Raw genomic sequence first — 21,668 nt, 5'->3', positions numbered from 1 at the left:
TGTTGTTGTTGTTGCTTATCCTCTAATTGTCTGACGAGGTCAGACAAGATCCAGTAAGTTGTTGACCCTCAAAAAGTCGATTACAAGAAGTGGAGAAGCATATAAGTCCTCCTTGGAAAGGCCCAAGCAGTCGAGGATATGTTCTGCTGAGGCCTGCTGGGCTTCACATTTAGAGCAGACTGCATAAGTCTTTCTTCCTTTAAAGTACGAGAGACTGTTCGTGTGTCCGCTTGCCAGTCTGGAAATAGCTGTTTGAGATGCTCTATCACCTACATGAACAAGTGAAGAGCCCGGTTCCTTGGCCGCATACCAATGATGAGAGGGAGGGATCCTCCACTTTTTTGATAAATGGCTTTTGATTTTGGATTGATACTCAGAAAAGGTAAGGGCTGAGGACGAAGATGTTAAATGACTACAGCCCTCCTTGGCCAAGCGATCCGCTTGCTCATTTCCAAAGATGTCAACGTGGGATGGTATCCACTGAAGATGAACGTCGTGGTGCTTTGAAATAAGTTGAAGTTTGAAGTTGATAAGTTGAAGTTTGACAATCCATGATTTGATATATCATTAAAAACTTCAACTAAATATATAAAGCCCTCATTAATATTCCTTTATCCCTTGTTATAATTGATAAATTATATTAGAACAAGAAATAATTAACAATTATCTAACTCCTACAAATAATTTAAATTAACCGCTATTTAAAAAACAAAGAAATGTAAACAGATTATTACAATTCTATTTGGTAAGAAGCAAAGACGTCAAAAGGTTAAATTTAAAACATAAACGGTAAAATGTGTAGCAATTCTAAAGAACATTTTTGGTAATTTTGATATATTATTTTAGAGCATGGCATAAAAACTATAATTTATAAAACAAGAAATTGCGGTAAAACGTTATCATAGCGAACAGTAAAACTACTAAATTTCTGTTTATGAGTAATGTATATATATATATGATAAAATATAAATATAAAATATGTGATAATCAGTACAATACTTTAGTTTTACTATATCCTTGTTCCGCTAAGGACTGATCGCAAAGACGCGTTTCCCAGTCAATCATCACTGACCCCTTTGATCAACCAGCGTAGGGACCGAGAGTGCACGGTATCAGTCCTCGTTAAACTTTACAACCCTACAGGAAGCGCAGGCCATAGGACTACCAAACCTGATAAGCCATCTCCTCTGAAGAGGATCGAAATTGTGATGCCATGTCTTCAGATCATCCTCAGGGCTGTTTTTCAGACCGTTGGCAATTGCCCATAGTGCAGCTCTAGTGAGGCCTACTTATTTACTATATCCTTACATAGACTGATCAAATCTTACATCGGAAACCAAATAATTTAATTAAAAACTTAACGCAAATACACAGCGGCTCTGTTCCTCTGTATTGATTTCAGCGTGAAAAATTTTCCTAATTTATTTGGTTGGACCAAATCAATACAATGTCTCTTTAGAAGTCAACAATGTTACGATTAGGTGAGTAGGCTACCGGCAACTTTCCTTTACAATTTAAAGTTTTGGGGAATATAATAATAAGAAACTTTTTCAAATTACGCTAGAGAGCATTTTTGAAGTTAAATTCCACGATATCTGTAAAACGAGTAAGAAGTTTCGTTGTATTATACAGCCATCTTAAGGAAATATCAGAAATTTGTTAACTGGAAATAATGCTAAGGAGCAGCTTGATATGAAAATTTAACTTATGAAAAAAAAATTTGCCTTTCACCAAGCCCCTAAGCCTTATTTATTTCATTTTATTTTTTTTAGGAAATAAATACATAATGTTAAAAAGCTTATAACATTAGATGCTTTTAAGAATAAAGTTTTTTTTAGTAGAATAAAGCACTATAATCTGACTACGCCAAAAAAAAATGTTAATTAGAAATTATTATGCTTGAGTATTGGATTTATCGTAACTTAAATTATCTTCTTTATTGAATGCATTTTAAGTTTAAAAAATTCTTTTAATATCAAAAAGGTTTTTACCCTCAAAGAAAAATATTATCATTAGCTCAAAAGTCATTCAAGATGTTTTACTTTTTTCACACATTGTACTAAATCAGCAATAGTTTTCAATGAAAATGCTATTCTTGGTTATTTTGAAAGGTATGCAATATTTAAACATTTCTAAATATATTTGCAATGGCTATTTTAAATGTTTAACAAAATTTAAATACCAAATTGCATTTCATTTACAAGTTTAATGTTATTATTAATTCAAATAGCTTACCATGACCATGTGAAACCAGCAAAAAAAGACATATTTTACATAAATGATCAATCATTCTATATCTCTGATCTGTCCAAAAATTTATTCTTATTTTTAATAAAGCGACTGTTTCATTCATGTATGTTCTATTCAGGCAACAGAGTCTTTTTCCCCTGAAAAATTATCCTGAATGCACGTTCTTGATTCAATGTAGTTTCTAATTATCATGTTGAAAATAATGTTTAAAACACCTTTATTAACAAATTTCGTAAGATCACTAAGAGGTAAATAGCAATATCAGCGCAGGTGCAGAAAACATCGCGACGTCAATTTTAATACTCCTCTTGTTGGTACAATTGGTTACATAATTGCTGAATATTGCGCTGGTGGATCTAATGGAAATGGATCTAAGTGTTTTCTACATACATTATCTATTACCATTCTTTCGTCGAATGGAACGGATCGCAAATAGGCATTTTAGTGTCGTTTAAGTGGTAAATACCGCTTATGTTTAATATGTTAGTTTGTCACTTTCACAATGAGCTATAATCATCACCTAAAATCAACATTTTTCGTTTTGAGAGTGACAAAAATAAAAATACTTTCTATCTTTTACTTAAGAATCGTAATTTTTATATTTTCTATTCTGATCCCTAAAGATAGTGTCATTGTCAGTTGAGCAAAAAGCAGATGAGGTTTGCCCCATACCGTTTACACAGTTTGTTATAGAAAAATAATTTCATGCCAGTTAATTAGCTTTTGCGATTGATTACTTCTATGCACAAACTTGACAATTGTCTTATGTGAGGCGTGATATAGCTTGCCCATAAATGAGATGACCAGGTTTGAATCCAAGCAATGGCTGATTCATACGAATTCTGTTTCCGGAAGGTATGGACCACTATCTGACGTAGAATATCCTCAGTGGTAGAATGATCATGGACTGGAAATTTCTTGACAACTGTTTACCACGGGGGAATTTCGTGGATTTCCTTTCCTTGCAATGTAAATGCAGATTAGAAAAATCAAAATCGATAATCGATAATCCCACAATTTCTCACATGTTGATCCTTAAAAGTAGCTTAAATAGAATGAGGTATACCTGAAATACCATCGTGGACTCTCTTTTTAACCGAAAATGACTAAGACTAAAGGTTAAGTTTTACAAAATCAAATGATACAATTTCATGATTCCGCTGAAGGTGACTAAACTGTATAAAATTGCTCTTCAAATTACTGTATAAAGTATCGGCAATGATGCATCATCCCTAAAATCCATTTAACCAAAAATTGATTTTATGGATGAAAAAAATCTATTTTCACCCTAAAGCAGTGTTCCCCAACCTTTTTATCACCGCGGACCTGTCAACGTTTGGTAATTTCATCGCGCCCCGATGGGGAGAGGGATGTTGATTGTTTATATTTTAGATAATTTTGATTTATTAATTTTAATTTAATTGTATTTAAACCTGTCTTCAAAATAAAATAGAGTTACACCAAAAAATAAATATAAAGGGATTTAACATTTTAACTTACTAGAACGTTAAATCAATGAGAACCCTGAGCTTGTTTCTTGACTTGTTGCTTGTTGTCAATGAGACGGTTCCCTCTATTTCATTTTTTTTTTTTTAACTTTTAAAAAACGTTAAAAAATTTATGTCACTTCCTTCGAGGGCCCCTTTTTTTAAATAAATAAAATTTTAATGGAACGCAGATATTTTTAATTTTGGGTATAAACCTAGGAATTTAAATTCAGTTTTAATGAAATGGACGGCCGGGTACCATTTGATCCACGGACCGGTACCGGTCCTCGAACCGGGGGGGGGGGATTGGGGAACACTGCCTTAAAGTATTAAAATGTAAATTTTTCAGTTGTATTTATTTAATTAGAGAGATTTATAGATTCTTTTTATAGTTTTGATACAAAATTTGACTTAAAATAAAAATGGAAGAACAAATAATTTCCAATAATAGAAATGAATAGAAATTTTATTACTCCCATTCAAAATACAAAAAAGTATCATGCCTTAGTACAATCGAAAGTTTAGGATTGTAAAGTGAGCAACGCGAAGGATTGTTTGTTATGAGAGAGGAGAAAATTAAAGTTGAATAATAGAAAATAAATGAACTTCCTTTTTAATGTCGATTGAGCTTAGTATAAAAGAATATTAATAATATTGTATTTCTTTATTGTAAAAACTTGGTTCCTGGTCGACAATAAAAAACTTTACTGTACTATCAACCCCAGAAATTGAATAATATAGACAAAACTAATAATTTTGAAATGCATTTAAAGGCTTTTAAATTTAACGATAGTTTATATTATTTTATGAAAGAGTTTATAAATTTAGAAAACATGAAGAGAACTAAATAACATGTTATGATAGGGGTATAATTAGTGGAAACTATAGTGGGAGTAACTTATCATTAAAGGAAATAATTTAGCAGATATTTATCAGTTAAAAGTTATTATGTTTTAAAAGTTTGAAACTAAAAATGAAGTAATTTCAAAATCAATATTATGTATTTTTAATCATGATTGTTTTTTTTTTAAATAAATATTGTAAGTTGAGAACTGATTCATTATTTCTGAAAAATTTGAATTAAAAAAAGGATAGAGAGATGAAAATTGCTTTCGAGATTTATTAATAGAATAAAAGCTTTATTTGTGACAATAATACTCTTGCAATGACATTAATGTCGTGTTTTATAGTATAAATTTAATTTATTTGAATGTAATTTATATCATATTTAAGAGACTCTCTACATATTTTTTCCCTCATTTTTGAAATTTTAAAGCGAGAGTGTCAATTTACAACATTACCACAATAATTTTATTAAAGAACGTATTAGTATTTAGAAGGAATTTTCTTTTATCATAAATAAAAATTATTCTTAACTTAGGGGAAAAATTCATCAAGCCATTAGATTACATTAAATTCAAACCTTAAAATTATAAATTTTTGAAATATTAAATAAATTATTTGAAAAATAAATATTTTTAAATATTTATTGAGGACAAAGAATTAATTTATTGCTTTTTAAATTGAAGCTTAAAATGGAATTTGAGATAGTTAAAGATTATTTTAAAGTTCTAATACTTGGAAACAGACGTTTCTTTCCGAGTAAAAATATGATTGAGTCTTCATAAGAAATCACAAAATCAATTTTCAAATCCAATTTTAATTTGGATACTTAATTAATGTGGATACTATTTTATGGTCTCACCCATCTTATTATCCAAAATCTTAAATTTTTAAACCGATTTTAACGCGAGCCAGAGGGAAGTCTAAACTGAGGTAGGTTGATTTCATTGATGAGGATTTAAAGAAACTGAGAGTAAGAAACTGCAACACCCTGTCAAAAATAGAGTGGAATAGAAAGACATTCTAATGGCTCACAAAAGGCTGTGGAGGCAGCAAAGAAAAAGAGGATGCCAGTTTAAAACCCATGTGACTCAGTGTGTATTGTACAGGGTGTTTTTGAATAAAGTGGCTAAAATAAAAAATGTACAAGAATCAGAAAATCATTCAGGAACATATAGTGCGAGCCAGAACATAAAACAGAATTTTATTTTATATTAAAATTTTTCTTTATTAAGTCATTGGGATATGAGAGTCTGGATTATTAGTGATATGTTTAATATCAACAATTACCGTTTACCAATAATAGCAATCAGTGTTTTCTACATTTATGATTTTATTATTGTTAAAAGTCACTTCCTGGCATTCCAAACATTTATGTTATTTAAGGTTACGTGCTAATGCCCGCATTCCATGCACATATTTTAAGGTTAATTGACATTTCCTAATCTACCACACACTTCTGATTTTCAAGATTATGTGCTATTGTCTGGTATTCCATACACTGACGTTTGTTTAAGGTAAGTGCCACTTCCTGGTATTCCATAATTGAATGTTTTTTATGAAAATGTGCCACAGCTTGGTATTCCATACATTTGTGCTTGTTTAGATTTAGTGCTAAGGCTTAATACTTCCTATCTTGATATTTATGATTAGGCGGTATTTCATACACTGATGAGTTTTTTTAAATATACCCTAATCAAGAAATGCTGTGTTTATTATCATAGATTCTTAATAATAATTAAATTAAGATATAGAACATTAAAGTTTTTTGTGTTCATAAAAAAATTATTAATTGAATGAAGAAAATGTTGTTTTTGATTATTAAATCGGTATTATTTCAATAAAGCTAAGAATGCGCACTTATTAGCTGATAATAACAATCTTAAAACCCACCATCTAAAATGTAACAAATCAACATTCCTTTTGCCCTAAAATTGGCAACTTTCCTTCCCTGTTACATTAAACTAAATTACCATAAAACGTCACTAAACTATTAAAAATGCTTTTCAACAAAGAAAGAAAATTATTATTTTTAATATAATTGTACTAATTTTAATGTAAAATAGTTGCTAAGTATTTAGTGCTGAGTTACATTAAAAATTGTTTCTAGGGATTTAAAATATGTTTTGATGGTATTCACAAAATATTTGTCTATCTTATAAGCATAAGTGTAATTTAGAAAGCAATTGACGTATTTACGATCCATAGTTTATGTTTAAATATAATACATGTATTGCAAAATGCAAACTGAAAAAGTATAAAAAGTACAATTTGATTCTATTTTAAAGTTTAAAATAAATATTTTTCTATAAAACTAACAATATAATTAAAATCTTCTACTTAATATGTAAAGAAATATCAAAAGACAATAAAAAAAAGCGTTTTTTCTCAATAGTGATTATAAGTTGAGAAATTGACAAAAATTGTTATTAAGTTTGAAATCTCTATTGCTAAAAGAAGCTTCTTTTTTCATTTAAATAACTAGTTGTCAATGTTTGCAATGCAGAAGCACTGAGAATAAATGGATTTTAAATTTTTAAAGCAGCTGTAATGAAATTAAATAGATTTAAAATTTTTATCTCTTTAAAAAGTTTATATTCCTTTAGGCTCGAATATGTCGAAGTATTCCAGCTCACATTTTTTTTTTTTTTTTTTTTTTTTTNTTTTTGTTTTTTTTTTGCTTAAGTTTATGTTCTTCCCTTATATGTTTCTGCATTAGACATAGTTTTAATCTTTTTAATTCTTCTTTCTTAAATTAAGCACTCAAATTTACAAGCGTGTAACTTTGAGTTGAGTCGGCAGTTGATTGCCATTTAATCAAAGTCTAGCTTCAATTCTATTAATTTATTAAAAATGATTATAGTGTAAACTCTTTTTAAGAGTTTACTATTTGTGCGCTCAAGATTGCAATGGTAAAAATTGCTACTGTAAACTCTGAACTTCGGCAATTTTATACTATTAAACTCCCTTAACTGTGGAAAATGAGAAAATTTTCTTAAATTTCCTTTTTATTTTACTTATGTTCATTTCTTCTATTTTTCGGCATCAGTAATATTTTTTGCACTGTTTAATTATTTGGCAGCATCATATGTTAATTTTTTTTTGAAAAAGCACCAAACTCAAAATTAAAACCAAGAACTTGGTTACCATTAATGTGGAACATTTGCATAGACACTCTAATGTTGGTACGTTTGATTCACGTTTGTACTAATTGATATTTTTAGGTGGTGAGTTCATATTTTATTTTTGTTACAATAAGGCACACTGCTTATCAAGATTTGATAATCCTTTTAAATATATCGCAACAAATTATTCTGCATTTGGAACATAAAACTTTGGTTCGTAAAACAAAAAAACAAAAATTGAATACGGGCTGCGTTGCTATATTAGACACTAATATTGTAGAACAATATTTTCATTGACACTATTCTACGCTATGTAAATAACTATTTTCACTGTGTTTGTGTACTGTAATCCATTAATCGTTCAGGTTTATACTTATTGATGTTACATGATCAGTTCAATTTTTATTTTTGCTTCGATAAGGGATATTTTCTATCATGATTTAATGATACTTTCAAATAATTTACATTAAGTGACTTTACATTTTGAACATTAAGGTTTTGCTTGTAAAACGAAAATGCTATTGTAAGAATTGAAAACTGGTTGTGTTTCTATGACGATAGGCATTAATATTATAAAACACATTTTGTTTTGGGCTATTTTTACTGCATGCGGTAATCCATTAAGACACTCTGCAATATCTCACAGTAAACCCCTTCAGAATTTTGAATTAAATATTTGTGACTTAAATAATGGGAGTCATGATTTTATTTGTAACCAATAATATTCGGCGAGAGTTTTAAATATATTAATGTTCGTTAATTAAAGATCCAATTTAAAGTAAAAAATTCTATTGAAAGAATATATTTTCGATATTTTGTCTCATAGCAAATGGAGCGTTTAGGTAATTGTTTAAATGGCATAGATTTGAAAGGGAAATAAAAACTTCCCTTTCAAAGCTATGCCATGAGTTATAATATATCTGATATTTTTAACATTTATATAATCGATATAACTGTTATAGTAAAAAGAAAATGCATTCATGAATCATAATCAATGAATCATTTCAAGTATAATCATTTATTATTTAAAGTATAAAGTCATTAAAAGTATTAATCTATTTGTCAATGAATCTATATGTCATTATTCCAGCACATTTCAAAAACGATTTTTTTTAATGGGAGAGAATTCATTTAATATACATGAAGACCGGGCTTAGAAGTCCATATATAATTTGCTTTAACATAAGAATATTTATAAGTTTATTATTATTATTTTATACTTAATTTCCTATGTGGTAAATAGTGTAGGAGAAAAAGCAAATAAAACTATTGTGTGTTGTAATTTTATTCCACTCTCTCCAACTATTAGAGAATCAGAACTAACCTTAATCTCAGCCCCTAAGCAATAAATTTTTTCTCATTAGATCTCATTTTTCTGCCATAATGAAAACAATTGGAATACTAAAGTAAATACTTATGCATTTCTCAAATTTTCATATTATATATGAAGTGATATTTGATATCTGAAATTTTGTTACAATATGATTTCTTATAGATCTTAAAAGGATTATTTCGTTTCTAGAAAACTCGAAACGAAGCGCTTATGACGCGGTCGCAAGGATAAATGACCATTAGTTAAAAGCATCAGTTGATTAAAATTTTGATTGTTTTTCATTCTGAGCACGAGCTTTTAACGTTTCACGAAAACTACAGAGATTGGTTATTGATAGTTAGCTGTTTGGGTTTCACTTATGCACATGATCAGAAATAAATACTGGTTCATATACAAACTACGCAATTAAATGGGGAGGGGGGAACAAGTAATGCTCTCCCAACCTGGCGAGAATTTCGAAACCGCAATTCGAACAACGAAGACACGATAATAGTAAGAACTGTTCGATCATTACTACGGAAAATAAACCCCCCGGGCAGCATGTTACCTACCTTTACATCTACAGTTTGTAAAGATAGATTTTAAGCGTGCTTATTGGATTTCTCGGCAACGCTTTCCGTGACGCATGGCCATTGCATTCTGCTACGCTTGTTATTTTAAGTATAGAGCAATTTCTGTAGTACAACTTTTCTTTTTCAAGCTTGAAATATAAATTTTTTCGCCTGAGAAACTGCCTTCTTCATTTAAAAATGAAATAGAAACTATTTCATCGAACATTATTTCCCTTAGAAGCAGTATTCTAAATTTTAAAGATCGCAGCAAGAGGGTAAAGGAATTCAGGAAACTGACGAATACGAAATGGAATTCCTAAGCTTTGAAACCTCACGGACAAAGATTCTCACATGATTGATCTAAATTCCACGGTTTTTAATTGAAAATATTTGTTCAGCTTGCATGAACAGTAAATTTAATTATGAAATCCAAGAGCATAATGTGCTCCAAAATTGATAAATATTTGTATTTTCAAAAAAACTGTTTGCTTGATTCTTAAGTTTTTGTTTGATTTGTTTTAAAATTATTATTAGCTGCTTATTCTATTCATATGCTAATAATAAAAGGTTAATTTCTTTATGCAAATAAAGAACCTGTATAACTTTTTTCTATCGGTTTTGTTAGTTTTAAGCAGATTTGTTTAGCACGTAACGCCCTCTTATATTTTAGAATTAAATGATAAATTTTGCATAAATGAAGTATGCAAATATAAGAATTTATAATTTATTTCAAATGGTTCCTCGTGTCAATTAAATATTCATTCATTTCAAAAACTGTTTTTGTGAAACAATAGGAATTAAACTATGCTTTAACCTTATGAAATCTATTTCTATCCTTTCATTTTATTTATTTGTTTATTTTACTAAACGCCAAACTTCCACAACATTCAAATATTTCGATGTTTTCACTAAAGATAGAAATGCGTTGCGGAGTGAAAATGAAAAATCTACAAAAAAAAATAATAATAATATTCTCCTACCCTAGTATATACTTTTATTTTCTTGTAACGTGTTATACTTATTGTAACTTGTAAACCTGTTATATGCTACTCGCTATAAAATTTTTTTATTATTAATTATGAATATCTCATACATTTTTTGCTAAGTTATAACAGTTTAGAATATTTACTCTAAGATATTATAAAATCTTTTTCGAATATTGGGACTACAAACCAGTTTGGTCCGTTTTTTGTCGTCAAAAAGGCATTTATTTCAGAACAAAATAAATGAACAGATTAATCAAAGTATTGTGTATCGCTGGCTACTACTTTTTCCCACCTCTCAGGCAATTTTCGAATTCCATCTCGAAAAAATGTCTCGTCTTTTGAGGCGATAAAAGTTAGGAGTCAATTTTCGATATCCGCGAAGGAAGTGAACTGGTGACCTGTCAAATCATGCTGCATGCGTCGGAACAACTTGTAATCAGAAGGAGCAATGTTCAGCGAATACAGCGGGTGAGGTGAAATATCCCACTTGAGCGTTTCCAAATAATTTTTTGCGATTTTTGAGGCATCAGGCCGACCGTTATTATGCAGAAGAATAACTTTGTCATGTCTTTGCTCGTATTCTGGCAGTTTTTCTCGTAATGCACCGCTCAAACGAATCAGTTGTAGCCTATACCAAATCTCCCGTGATGGAATCACCAGGTTGTAACAACTCATAGTATACAACACTATTCACCATTCATCATTCACCATTCTTGAAACGTCGAAACCATTCCCTACATAATTTATCTTTTGGAGCATTGTCACCATAAATTTTTACAGGCATTCGATGCGTTTCAGCTGCACTTTTCTTCCAATTAAAGCAGAAACATAAAACCTCCTGGAAATGGTGCTTCGTTACCACAAAACTTGACATATTCAACAAAGTAAAAAACAGGGTTTTTGTATGAAACTCAAAGCGATATAAACTTAATATTATTGACAGATATTTAACCTCTCTGAAACCACCGAAATAAACTGTCCCTATATAACATTCGCAACAGCAGAGCCATCTCTTAAAAACTGACCGAACTAATTTGTACTCCCAATAATCAAAAATAATTTCAATACAATATTTGCATACATTTTAAAATCTCGTATATAGTCAATTTAAACTCAACCTGCATAGTTTTTATTAGTTTGATTCTGCAATCATTCTTGATAAATTTAAGTTATAGATTTTAATTTCTAAGAGCAAAAGGAGATTCATAATACTATTCAATTTGAATATTAATCAATTCTTATATTTATTATATATAGCTAAAAATAATTTTAAAATACTATATAGTACTCACAATTTATGCTTAAGAATTATTATTGTGCTAATTTGATGTTTTATCAAAACATTGTTGCTTACTTTACACTTATCTGAAATCCATAACATTAATATTGAAAAATATTATACTGAAGCGTAAAAAAATAGATAAACATAAACAATTAAACAAAAAAAGAAAAATATAAGAATAAAATTTAAAGCTAACTAGATTTCAATAAATGTGTTATTCTTGAAAGACCGTTGATGACGTTATTTTATTTTCTATACAAAATGTTAGCATTTGTCTTAAATATAGCAGGAGAAATTTATTTACATTAAAATTCACATTTCATAAACAAATTACGGAGAAATGATATTGGGGAGAAACTACAAAAAGACGTAACAGAAGGTAATACTGGAAATCCAATCAGCGTGCTCAAAATCTCTCTTTGCAAACTATAGATGTAAAGGTAGTTTAAATGTCCCCGGACCGTCAAAAACTCTGTCCATCATACCCACAAGGTGAAGTTTGATATTAAGCTATTTTTTTTTTCTTCTTTTACCTTAAACTACATTTTCTAGCACAAAAACAGCTGAGGAAGCTTTCAAATTGATTCGAATGTTTGAGGCCGTGTCAACCAATTTGGAATAATGATAAAATAAAAAGCGAAAAAACACTGGAGAATAACTGTGAGATAGGATGATCAACGTACAGATAAATCCTATTAAAAAAGGGTTAGATAAATAATTTTAAGATAAATATCATTGCACTTTTATGATGCACTTTTATGATGAAAACAATCGAAGATATCTGGATCTTCTTTGTTTACTAATGATCATGTGAATTTTCTGTCCAATAAAAACATTAAACGAAATGGCGGTCATTTTTTTCTGACATATAGAGATGTTCATTTTGTAAGAGAAATAAGTTGTTGTAGTACGTTATTTACATTACACAGAGCTGCACAATGGGCTATTGGCAACAGACTGGGAACTGCTCACTGATTGGCTCACTGAGACAAATGCCTCTTCAATATATCTTTTTACTTCTTTTCTCAAAAGCATGCACAAAATCGTCTCAAACTATGACGGACGGCCATGATCAATTTGTTTGCAGAATTTACCACTAAATTTGAAGGTAGTGTGTTCATGATAAAAATCAGAGAGGAAGAGAATGTCCTCACTTTCAATTAAAAATTAATGAAATTCCGGAAACAGTAGTTTTGAAAAATCAATGGCAACAGAAAGGACGTTTGGAAAAAACAACGTAGAGAGAGAGGGCGAGAGAGAGGAAGAAAGAGAGGAAGAAAGAGAGAGGAAGCGAGAGAGAAAGAGAGGGAGAGATACAGGCAGACAGAGAGAGACAGACAGAGAGAGACAGAGAGAGAAACAAAGAGTATTTCCCGAGTCTCTCAAAGTGATTTTTCTCAGACCTACCTTCCTTAATTTTATGTGAAATCGTGATCATTCGATATTTTATTGGTTAAATAAAAAAAACGTAAATATTTCTTAAAATAAAATTATTCTTCATTTTGTAGACTTTTGGTTGTTCTTACTTGCTTCGGAAGATTTACATACCAATGTGTGGAGTTTCTAAATCTTTATTGGACGTACCCAACAGTTGTAGACATACAAGAAGTCTCTCCAACGTACTTTGATATACCAGCCATAACAATTTGCAATCCTGTGGGGTAAGTACTGCATCTTTAACACAAATAAATTTAGAATACAGTTTTGACAGTTACGAAGAAAAATATGAAGTTGTCATGTTGAAATAATGGAATTTAATAATAATATTTAAAAAAATACGTATGAATTTTTTTTGAACAAGTTTTAATAAATTTTAACTGTTTCTAAGTTAAGAAATTGGCCAGAATATATAATTGTTTTTCATTTTTTTATGTTCAGTGATAAGTCACAGGTCAACGTATGCCAAAAATACAAGAATATAAGACAGAAAAAAAGGATATCAGCTAATCCATGGATTTAAATCTGGCTATTAAATAATGCTTCCATAAAGAAATGGGAGAAGGTGACAGTAGGAGACTGAAACATGTCTACTACTTCTATTTGTCACACAAAAGACGAAGATGGTTAGTTGCCAGTTCAACTCCCAATATGCTTTCAGAAACAATAGTGACCAGAGAAAAATTGAAGACGTCTCACAGATTTACTTTTTGTCACTTTTCTTGATTTATGTAAAAAAATATTGCTTTCCAGGTGAACATTATATTTATGACAGCCAACATACTTTTATGATGAAATACTGTTAAAGACAACTATGTTTTCTAATCACCACATGCAATCTCCAGTTAGCTTGCCTTTACGAACTCCGTGCTTCATGGTTCCACATTAAACTAATTCTACGAACCAGTAAGATTCCATATTGGCGCACGATCGATCATTAGATCAAAAGTTATTACGACATTAAGTTTTCTCATATTTACCCGTCTGATGTTACCATAGAACAGTGCTTCCCAAAGTATGGTACACGTACCCCCAGGGGTACGGGAACAGTTTAGCGGGGGTACACGTTCTTATGCGAAATATCTTGCAACAAACGAAAATTTCAAAAACTTTTATTTAAAAACTAAGCCATCCATGAAAATTTACCATTATGTATTTTTCTATGGGCTATTTTTTGCAGAGTTGACAGTTAATAATTATTGGTGTCAACAGCCAGTTGTGATTTTTAACTTTTATGCAGTTTTTTATAGTAAAGGTTTGTAATAAATTCTACTTATTTTGATTAATTTTATAAAATATAATTTTTATTCCTAACATAGATCATGGATCGCTGGTTGGTATCTACAAAACTTTGTACCAAAAAAGAAAAAGAAACATATTTTTAAAAAAATACATTCATTTTTTTGTTAGTGGTACACAACGTTACGAAAAATGTAGAAAGGGCACACAAAAGTCATAAGTTTGCGAAACACTGCCATAGAACAAATAATTTGTTACTAATATGTTGTAGTACTGTTTAGTTACTATCTTTGGAACTGTTTTCTATGTAATTTTTCATACTGATGAATTATAGAACTTTCTGCTCTCCTTCAAACATAACAACATTTTTAATTTAAAACGAAACAGTTTGAAAGTTTGCACTTAATAATTAGATGAACGGTAAAAATAGTACTTTTTACATATAAAAAACCCTCATAACTTCTGAACTATGAGTCCCATCAACTCTCGATGCATTTTCATTTGATTTAACATGAGAAATTTCATTTATTTGGATTTCAACATCCGACGCGCCAATAGGTGAACGAACCGTATTTTTTATAATTTCTAATTGTTTTGTTTCTTTTTTTTTCTTGTGAGTTTACTTCATCCTTACTCAATTCGTTCAATCCACTTTTTCGTTATTTTACTGTATAATGATAAAAGGTATATTCCTTCAGCAGCTTAGTAGTATATATTTGTGGTTTATTTAAAATGCTTGCAATAAATATTTATGTACATCATATTTGTGCTTTTTCCAGATCATGAAATTTCAAGTAGAGACTAAAGAAGTAAGTACGCATTTCTTAAATTCACACTAAGTCTCTTTTACTTCACTTTTTTTTTTGTCTTATTAATCAGCTCTTGCAGAACTTACTGTAAGATGTATTGATGTCAGATATTTCGGCACCATAATTATTTATAAGCTAGAAAACTCATGGAATATTAAATAAACCATCGATTTAATGCTGGCAATAATCATTTTTTATAATGAGACGAATGTAACATTAAGCGTATTACATACCATTGCTGAAACATTGCGTAGAAATGCTGTACCGCATCAGTGTCGTCATGTGAAAAATATTTGGAAGAATCATTTTGCTATTTATTCTGCAGAAATAGTTTGAAAATGGATATTTTTGGAGGTTTTTTTTTCTGACTTAATTTTGATTTTTAGCACTAAAGATTTTTATTTTACTATAACATACAACTATGTGGTTAGCTATCTAAAGGACTTAAATGTTATAATAAAAAAGATTTCCGATCAAACTTATAAAGCTATTTTAACATATTTAGCAATGATAAAAATAATTTCCTGGAATTAAAAATTCCATTTAAATACAATAAAAGTATACCTTTAATAAAAAAAAAATTTTTTTTTGTGAAAAATATGCATTTTATCAAAAATGTTATTGCCACGAAATTTTGTACCTTTAAAAAGGTCTATTTTTGAGGTAATTGTGAAAACTAATGATGCTGTACAAAATTTTTAGTTGAATTGAAAATGACTTATATAAATAAAGAAACGACATTTGGTCAAAGTATGGCTAAGAATTTTTTTTTTTGCTTAAAAAATGTCTTACAAAATCTTGAAAAAAAAATTTAATAACATGGAAAGCTATTAGGTATTTTTTTTAATTTATTTTTTTAATTTATTTATTGATTTATCTTGCATTACCTATCCTTACCTCGTTTAAAAATAATATCTGTCAAATGAAGTTGAATGTAGAAAGAAAAAGAGATATTAGGTTTTTTTTTCTTTTTTTGCCTTACATATCCTTTCCTAACTTAAAAGCATTATCTGTTAAATAAAGCTTGTGTGTGTTTTTAATGTTTCATTTTTTTCTTTCCATTCCGTCATGTAGCAAGATTGTATTGATGAAAAAATGTGGAAACCAGAGTAAGTATTTCTTTCAAACATCTCAAAATCAGACAGTTTTAATAATAAATATATGTTGAAAGAAACAAGAAGTATCACTTGCAAGTTCTATAATTCGCTGCTTTTTATTTTTTAATATATTAGTATTTCTAAAAAATGAATCAGTAGATCAAATTACAAACTGTTATTTTTTTTCTTGAAGACATTAAGGGAAAGTTTAATAAATTTTTCGTTTAAGAAGCTTTTATCTCTTCCTCGGAGGAAGATGGAAGAGCTAAATAGAAAAATAGATTCACAAAAAAACAGGTTTACTTGCACTTTTATTCAAAAGCCATATCATTTCATATATCAGATCTATCTCATGAGAACTATATTTGAAGTGTTTAAAAAAAGGTTACTTATCCGTATTAACATGTTGTCACAGGTAATTTAAAATACATTTTGGTGCGAATTAAATAAAAAAATTTATGTATTAAAATGGTTAAATGAGTTGAAATTATTAAAAATAGTTAGTGATTGAATATCATAATGAACAAATTAAGGCCGAAAATAGTATAAAAGGTAATTAAATAAAAGGAAATGTGATCGTTAAGGAAAGTGGTAGTACAATGCTGTCGTGGGATAACCCAATCCAAGGTTCAAGGGGTCACAAAGCGTGAGGTTTGAACAAATTGGATAAATTGGTTGCACCAAATTTTGAATAAGGGTGAAAACTAAAAATTAATCAAAATCAAAATTAGATGATAAATAAGATAATGACGTGCTATATCCAGATACAAATTTAACCTTTAATTGAAAGATGATGCTTCCAATAAGAAAAACTAGCGGCCGGGATAGCCTGATTGGTAGGGCATTGGGCCCATGTCCAAGACGTCGTGGGTTCGATCCCTAAAGACCGAAGACTCCCCGTGTTGTAAATGGTGACTGATGCATGTTTAATCTGTCGAGTCTCATAGTCCTCCATGTTCCCATAACAAATCAATACCTCTGGGGATACTGGATTGGAGATTCTCTGATTCAGGTCAAAATTACGATCTGTGGATGAATGAATGAATGCATGAATGGATCCGCCCTGTAAACGGGTGTGGCAGAGGTCGAATTCTTGGCCATAGATGGCGCCACTGGAAAACAAGAACAATCGCACCCCCTCTGCCTTAATGGCATACGTCAACAATAAATTCTTTTAACAATAAAAAAAGGTTCTCACCACACTTATACAGGAAGACATTTAAAAAGAAAACCATCAATAGAAGACAGGCAAATAAATTCTTCTGCACAATACTTAATTATTAACAAATCATTTCATTTAGTAACACATATCTTTCGTTACATTTACTACACAAGAAAGGCCCTTATTTGAAATGGGTGACGGGAGAATTGAAAGAATGAAGGCGTCATGCATAAAAGTAAAGTGTAAAAGAGCGAGTGATTTGACCGTTAAAAAAAATAGAGAATGAAATCTTAAATTTGAGAGGGTCTTTTTAGTGTTGAAAAAAAATTAAAGGATACGATGAGGATATTTAATTTTCTGAAATTAATATCATAGATCCAATTAAAATTATAGGCTAAGGAAAGTATGGAGAACAGGAATTCCTTCAATGCTCGGAGAAAAAAAAAGAGTAACCAGCGCGGAAATACGAAGAAGAGATTCTGTTCAAAGAGTCTGATAAAAAATTTGTTAACTGGTGTAGGACCAGAAGTGAATAGCCAATTAAATTTAAAAAGGAGTAGAGTTTGAAAAATAAAAGGAAAGAGATTAGTTAAATTAGCCCCCCTGAAAAAGTAAAAGAAGAAAAAGAAAGGCTGGTATAGAGGGGTTGACACTCCCCACAGGAAGGACGATGACCACGTTGACCATGAGGAAGGTCAACCAGAAAGTTAAAATAAATATAATTGCTATATTAAAAAAAGGAATAAAGTTTTAAGAAAATTAAAGGATTAGATATAATTAAGAGTTAATTGTCACTTTACATTAAGTGTAAATGTGAGATATGTCATAACATGTTAACTGAAAAGTACCACCTGAGCCTCTTTATCAAAACAAAGATTCTGGTATATTCAAAGCGAAAATTTAAATAAACTTTTTTTTTCTTGACATTCATCTAATTTATAAACCAATCCAAAAGTTAAGTATGGAGAAGTATTAAATAATTTGCCTTTTTATTTTTGTAGGTGTGGAAGTATTGACATAAATATACAGTTTGACGATTTCGAAATTTCCAATGTCACGCACAAACCGAAATTCGAGGTAAAATTATGACTCTTTGCATATTAAATAACTGGTTTAAAATTGCATTTGGGAACAATTTTTTTTTCATTCCTATTGCATATTTTTTAGCAGATTATAAATACTTTCGTATAGCTAACTTAAAATCTGTAATCCGTTTCTTTCTCCAACCTACAGTTTTCAAACTGACATTTTTGGTCTATTTTTTGTCGAAATGTAGAAGTTTATGAATGTTATATATAACAGAGACTGCGTAAATGTTGCTACAAACTTCTAGGAAAATCAGGATTAAAATTGCATGAGAACCTTTGCCGGAAATGTCGTCATACGCCACTAGGGTATTTTGAACTATTTCTTCGTGTGTTTCTGAACAGGTCATAATATGAAAGCACCTTACGATGACAATTTTGGAGCATGGGTTCCTAAGCAATTTTAATCCTAATTATGTTCCGTAACTGTTCCAGAAGTTTGTTGCAACATTTACGCAACTCTCTGTTATATGTAACGTTTTAAAACGTGAACATTGTGACAAAAAATGGACTAAAAATGTCATTTTAAAAAAAAATCCATTACTATAGAAGCAAAACTAATTTCAGATTTTAAATCCCCTTACCCGAATAAGGCAAGATCAAGTATTTGCATAAATGCTGCAAAACATTTGTTCCCCCTCTTCATTAATTCACTATTGCAGAATCGGGTACAACTATATTAAATTTTAACTGCAAACGAAACTAATCGAACAACAACAACAACAAAAATGCCGCCCCTAAAAAAATCGCAAAAAAGCATCTTCTAATACTGCTCTGTTTTTGGACTTGCTGACTATACCTGGATTTAGTTAGTTTGCTTTGCGAGAATACTTTTATAGAAGTTTTACTCGCTGTTCCAAATGCCAGGTGAATTCGCAACGCAATCCATATACATTAGGGTGTAACGATTTTATGTCTCACCAACAGAGGGCGCTGTAATCATTTACAATAATTCTGAGGTTGTATCACTTGTGAGGCGGGCAAAGGAGCTTTTGGACTTTTTGAGAAGGCTAACAAATGTCACACCATCATATTTGTTTGTTTTAATTGTTTACATTATTAAATTTGATTGCTATTAAGTATGGCCTTTTTATTCATTTCACTTTACACTTAACCATTCTGCAATATATGGTTTGTAAGTTTCATTGCTCTAGTTACTATTTTTCCTTCCCTGCTGCCATCTTGAAAAGTTTGATATCAATAGCATACTCATCGTGAACATGATAAGTGAAAGGTAGTAATAGAGCATTTACGTTAAAATGAAGATCTTTATTCTATCCAAAGAAGGTAAAATGGAATTTAATGATGCTTTTCGTGATTTCGCTAGGTTTGACTAATTTTTTGTTAGGTGAGTTCATTTTAATTGTATATTATTACCTATTTATAAAAGCCGCTCAAACGATAAGAGAGCACCACTTGTTGAAACTTAACAAACATATTTATTGAAATTTATCATGGTTTTTTGTTTTTAAAGTTATCTTGTAATAAATAAATAAAATGTTGATTAGAAAACCGGAAAAAAAGATATAATCTTTTCTTCAGCCCACACGATTATATCCGCAAAACAGAGTGCTTTCTGATATNCAGTCAAGCATCACTGACCTCTTTGATCAGCCTGCGGGGGGACCGAGAGTGCAAGGTATCGGTTCTCGTTAAACTTTACAATCCTGAAGTAAGCCCAGGCCATAGGACTACCAAACCTGAGGAGCCATCTCCTCTGAAGAGGACCGAAATTGTGATGCCATGTCTTCAGATCATCCTCAGGGATGTTTTTCAGACAGTTGGCAATTGCCCATAGTGCAGCACTATGAGACATACCCATTTTCTGTATCCTTACACAGACTGATCAAATCTTGCATCGGAAACGGAATAATTTAAATAAAAATTTAACGCAAATACACAGCGAATTGATTCCTCTGTATTGATTTCCACGTGAAAAATTTTCCTAATTTATTTGGTTGGACCAAATCAATCCAATTTCATTTTAGAAGTCAACAATGTTACGATTAGGGAAAATAGCCTTCCGGCAACTCTCCTTTACAATTGAAAGTTTTGGGGAATATAATAATGAGAAACTTGTTCAAATTACGCTAGAGAGCATTTTTGAAGTTAAATTCTACGATATCTGCATAGCGAGTAAGGCGTTTCTTTGTATAATTCAGCCACCTTAAGGAAATATCAGAAATTTGTTAACTGGAAACAATGCTAAGGAACAGCTTGATGTAAAAATTTAGCTTAGGAAAAAAATGTGGCTTTTCACCAAGCCCCTAAGCCTTATTTATTTTCTTTTCTTTTTTTAAGAAATAAATACATAATGCTAAAAAGCTTATAACATTAGATGTTTTTGAGTATAAATTTTTTTTTAGCAGAATAAAGCACTATAATCTGACTACGTCAAAAAAGTGTTAATTAGAAAATATTGCGTTTGCGTATTAGATTTTGTAACTTAAATTATCTTCTTTATTGAATGAATTTGAAGTTTAAGAAATGCTTTTAATATCAAAAAGGTTTTTGCCTTCAAAGAAAAATACTATCAATAGGTCAAAAGTCATTCAGGTTGTTTAACTTTTCTTACACATTGTACTAAATCAGCAATAGTTTTCAATAAAAATGCTATTCTCGGTTATTTTAAATGATATGCAATATTTAAACATTTCTAAATATATTTGCAATGGCTATTTTAAATGTTTAACAAAATTTAAATACCAAATTGCATTTCATTTACAAGTTTAATGTTATTATTAATTTAAATAGCTTACCATGACCACGTGAAACCAGCAAAAAAAGACATATTTTACATAGATGATCAATCATTCTATATCTCTGATAGGTCCAAAAATTTAATCTTATTTTTAATAAAGCGACTGCTTTATTTATGTCTCTTCTATTCAGGCAACAGCGTCTTTTTCCCCTGAAAAATTATCCTGAATACACGTTCTTGATTCAACGTAGCTTCAAATTATTATGATGAAAATAATGTTT

At 30.1% G+C, this 21,668-nt stretch overlaps 1 protein-coding gene across 1 annotated transcript in view; it reads right to left on the bottom strand.

Moving 5' to 3' along the window:
* LOC107445352 (pancreatic lipase-related protein 2-like) overlaps positions 1-21,668 on the bottom strand; it is a gene marked incomplete at its 3' end in the record, with an annotated part of 33,497 nt that extends 11,829 nt beyond the window's left edge. Inside the window, 1 exon segment of the mRNA XM_043039891.2 lies at positions 21,446-21,668. Within this exon segment, the coding sequence (XP_042895825.2) occupies positions 21,446-21,500 (55 nt within the window).

The sequence above is a fragment of the Parasteatoda tepidariorum genome, chromosome 4 (assembly GCF_043381705.1).
Source record: "Parasteatoda tepidariorum isolate YZ-2023 chromosome 4, CAS_Ptep_4.0, whole genome shotgun sequence".
Classification (NCBI taxonomy): domain Eukaryota; kingdom Metazoa; phylum Arthropoda; class Arachnida; order Araneae; family Theridiidae; genus Parasteatoda; species Parasteatoda tepidariorum.
Note: the sequence above shows the minus strand (reverse complement) of the source record. Positions and strands in the feature narration are given on the sequence as shown.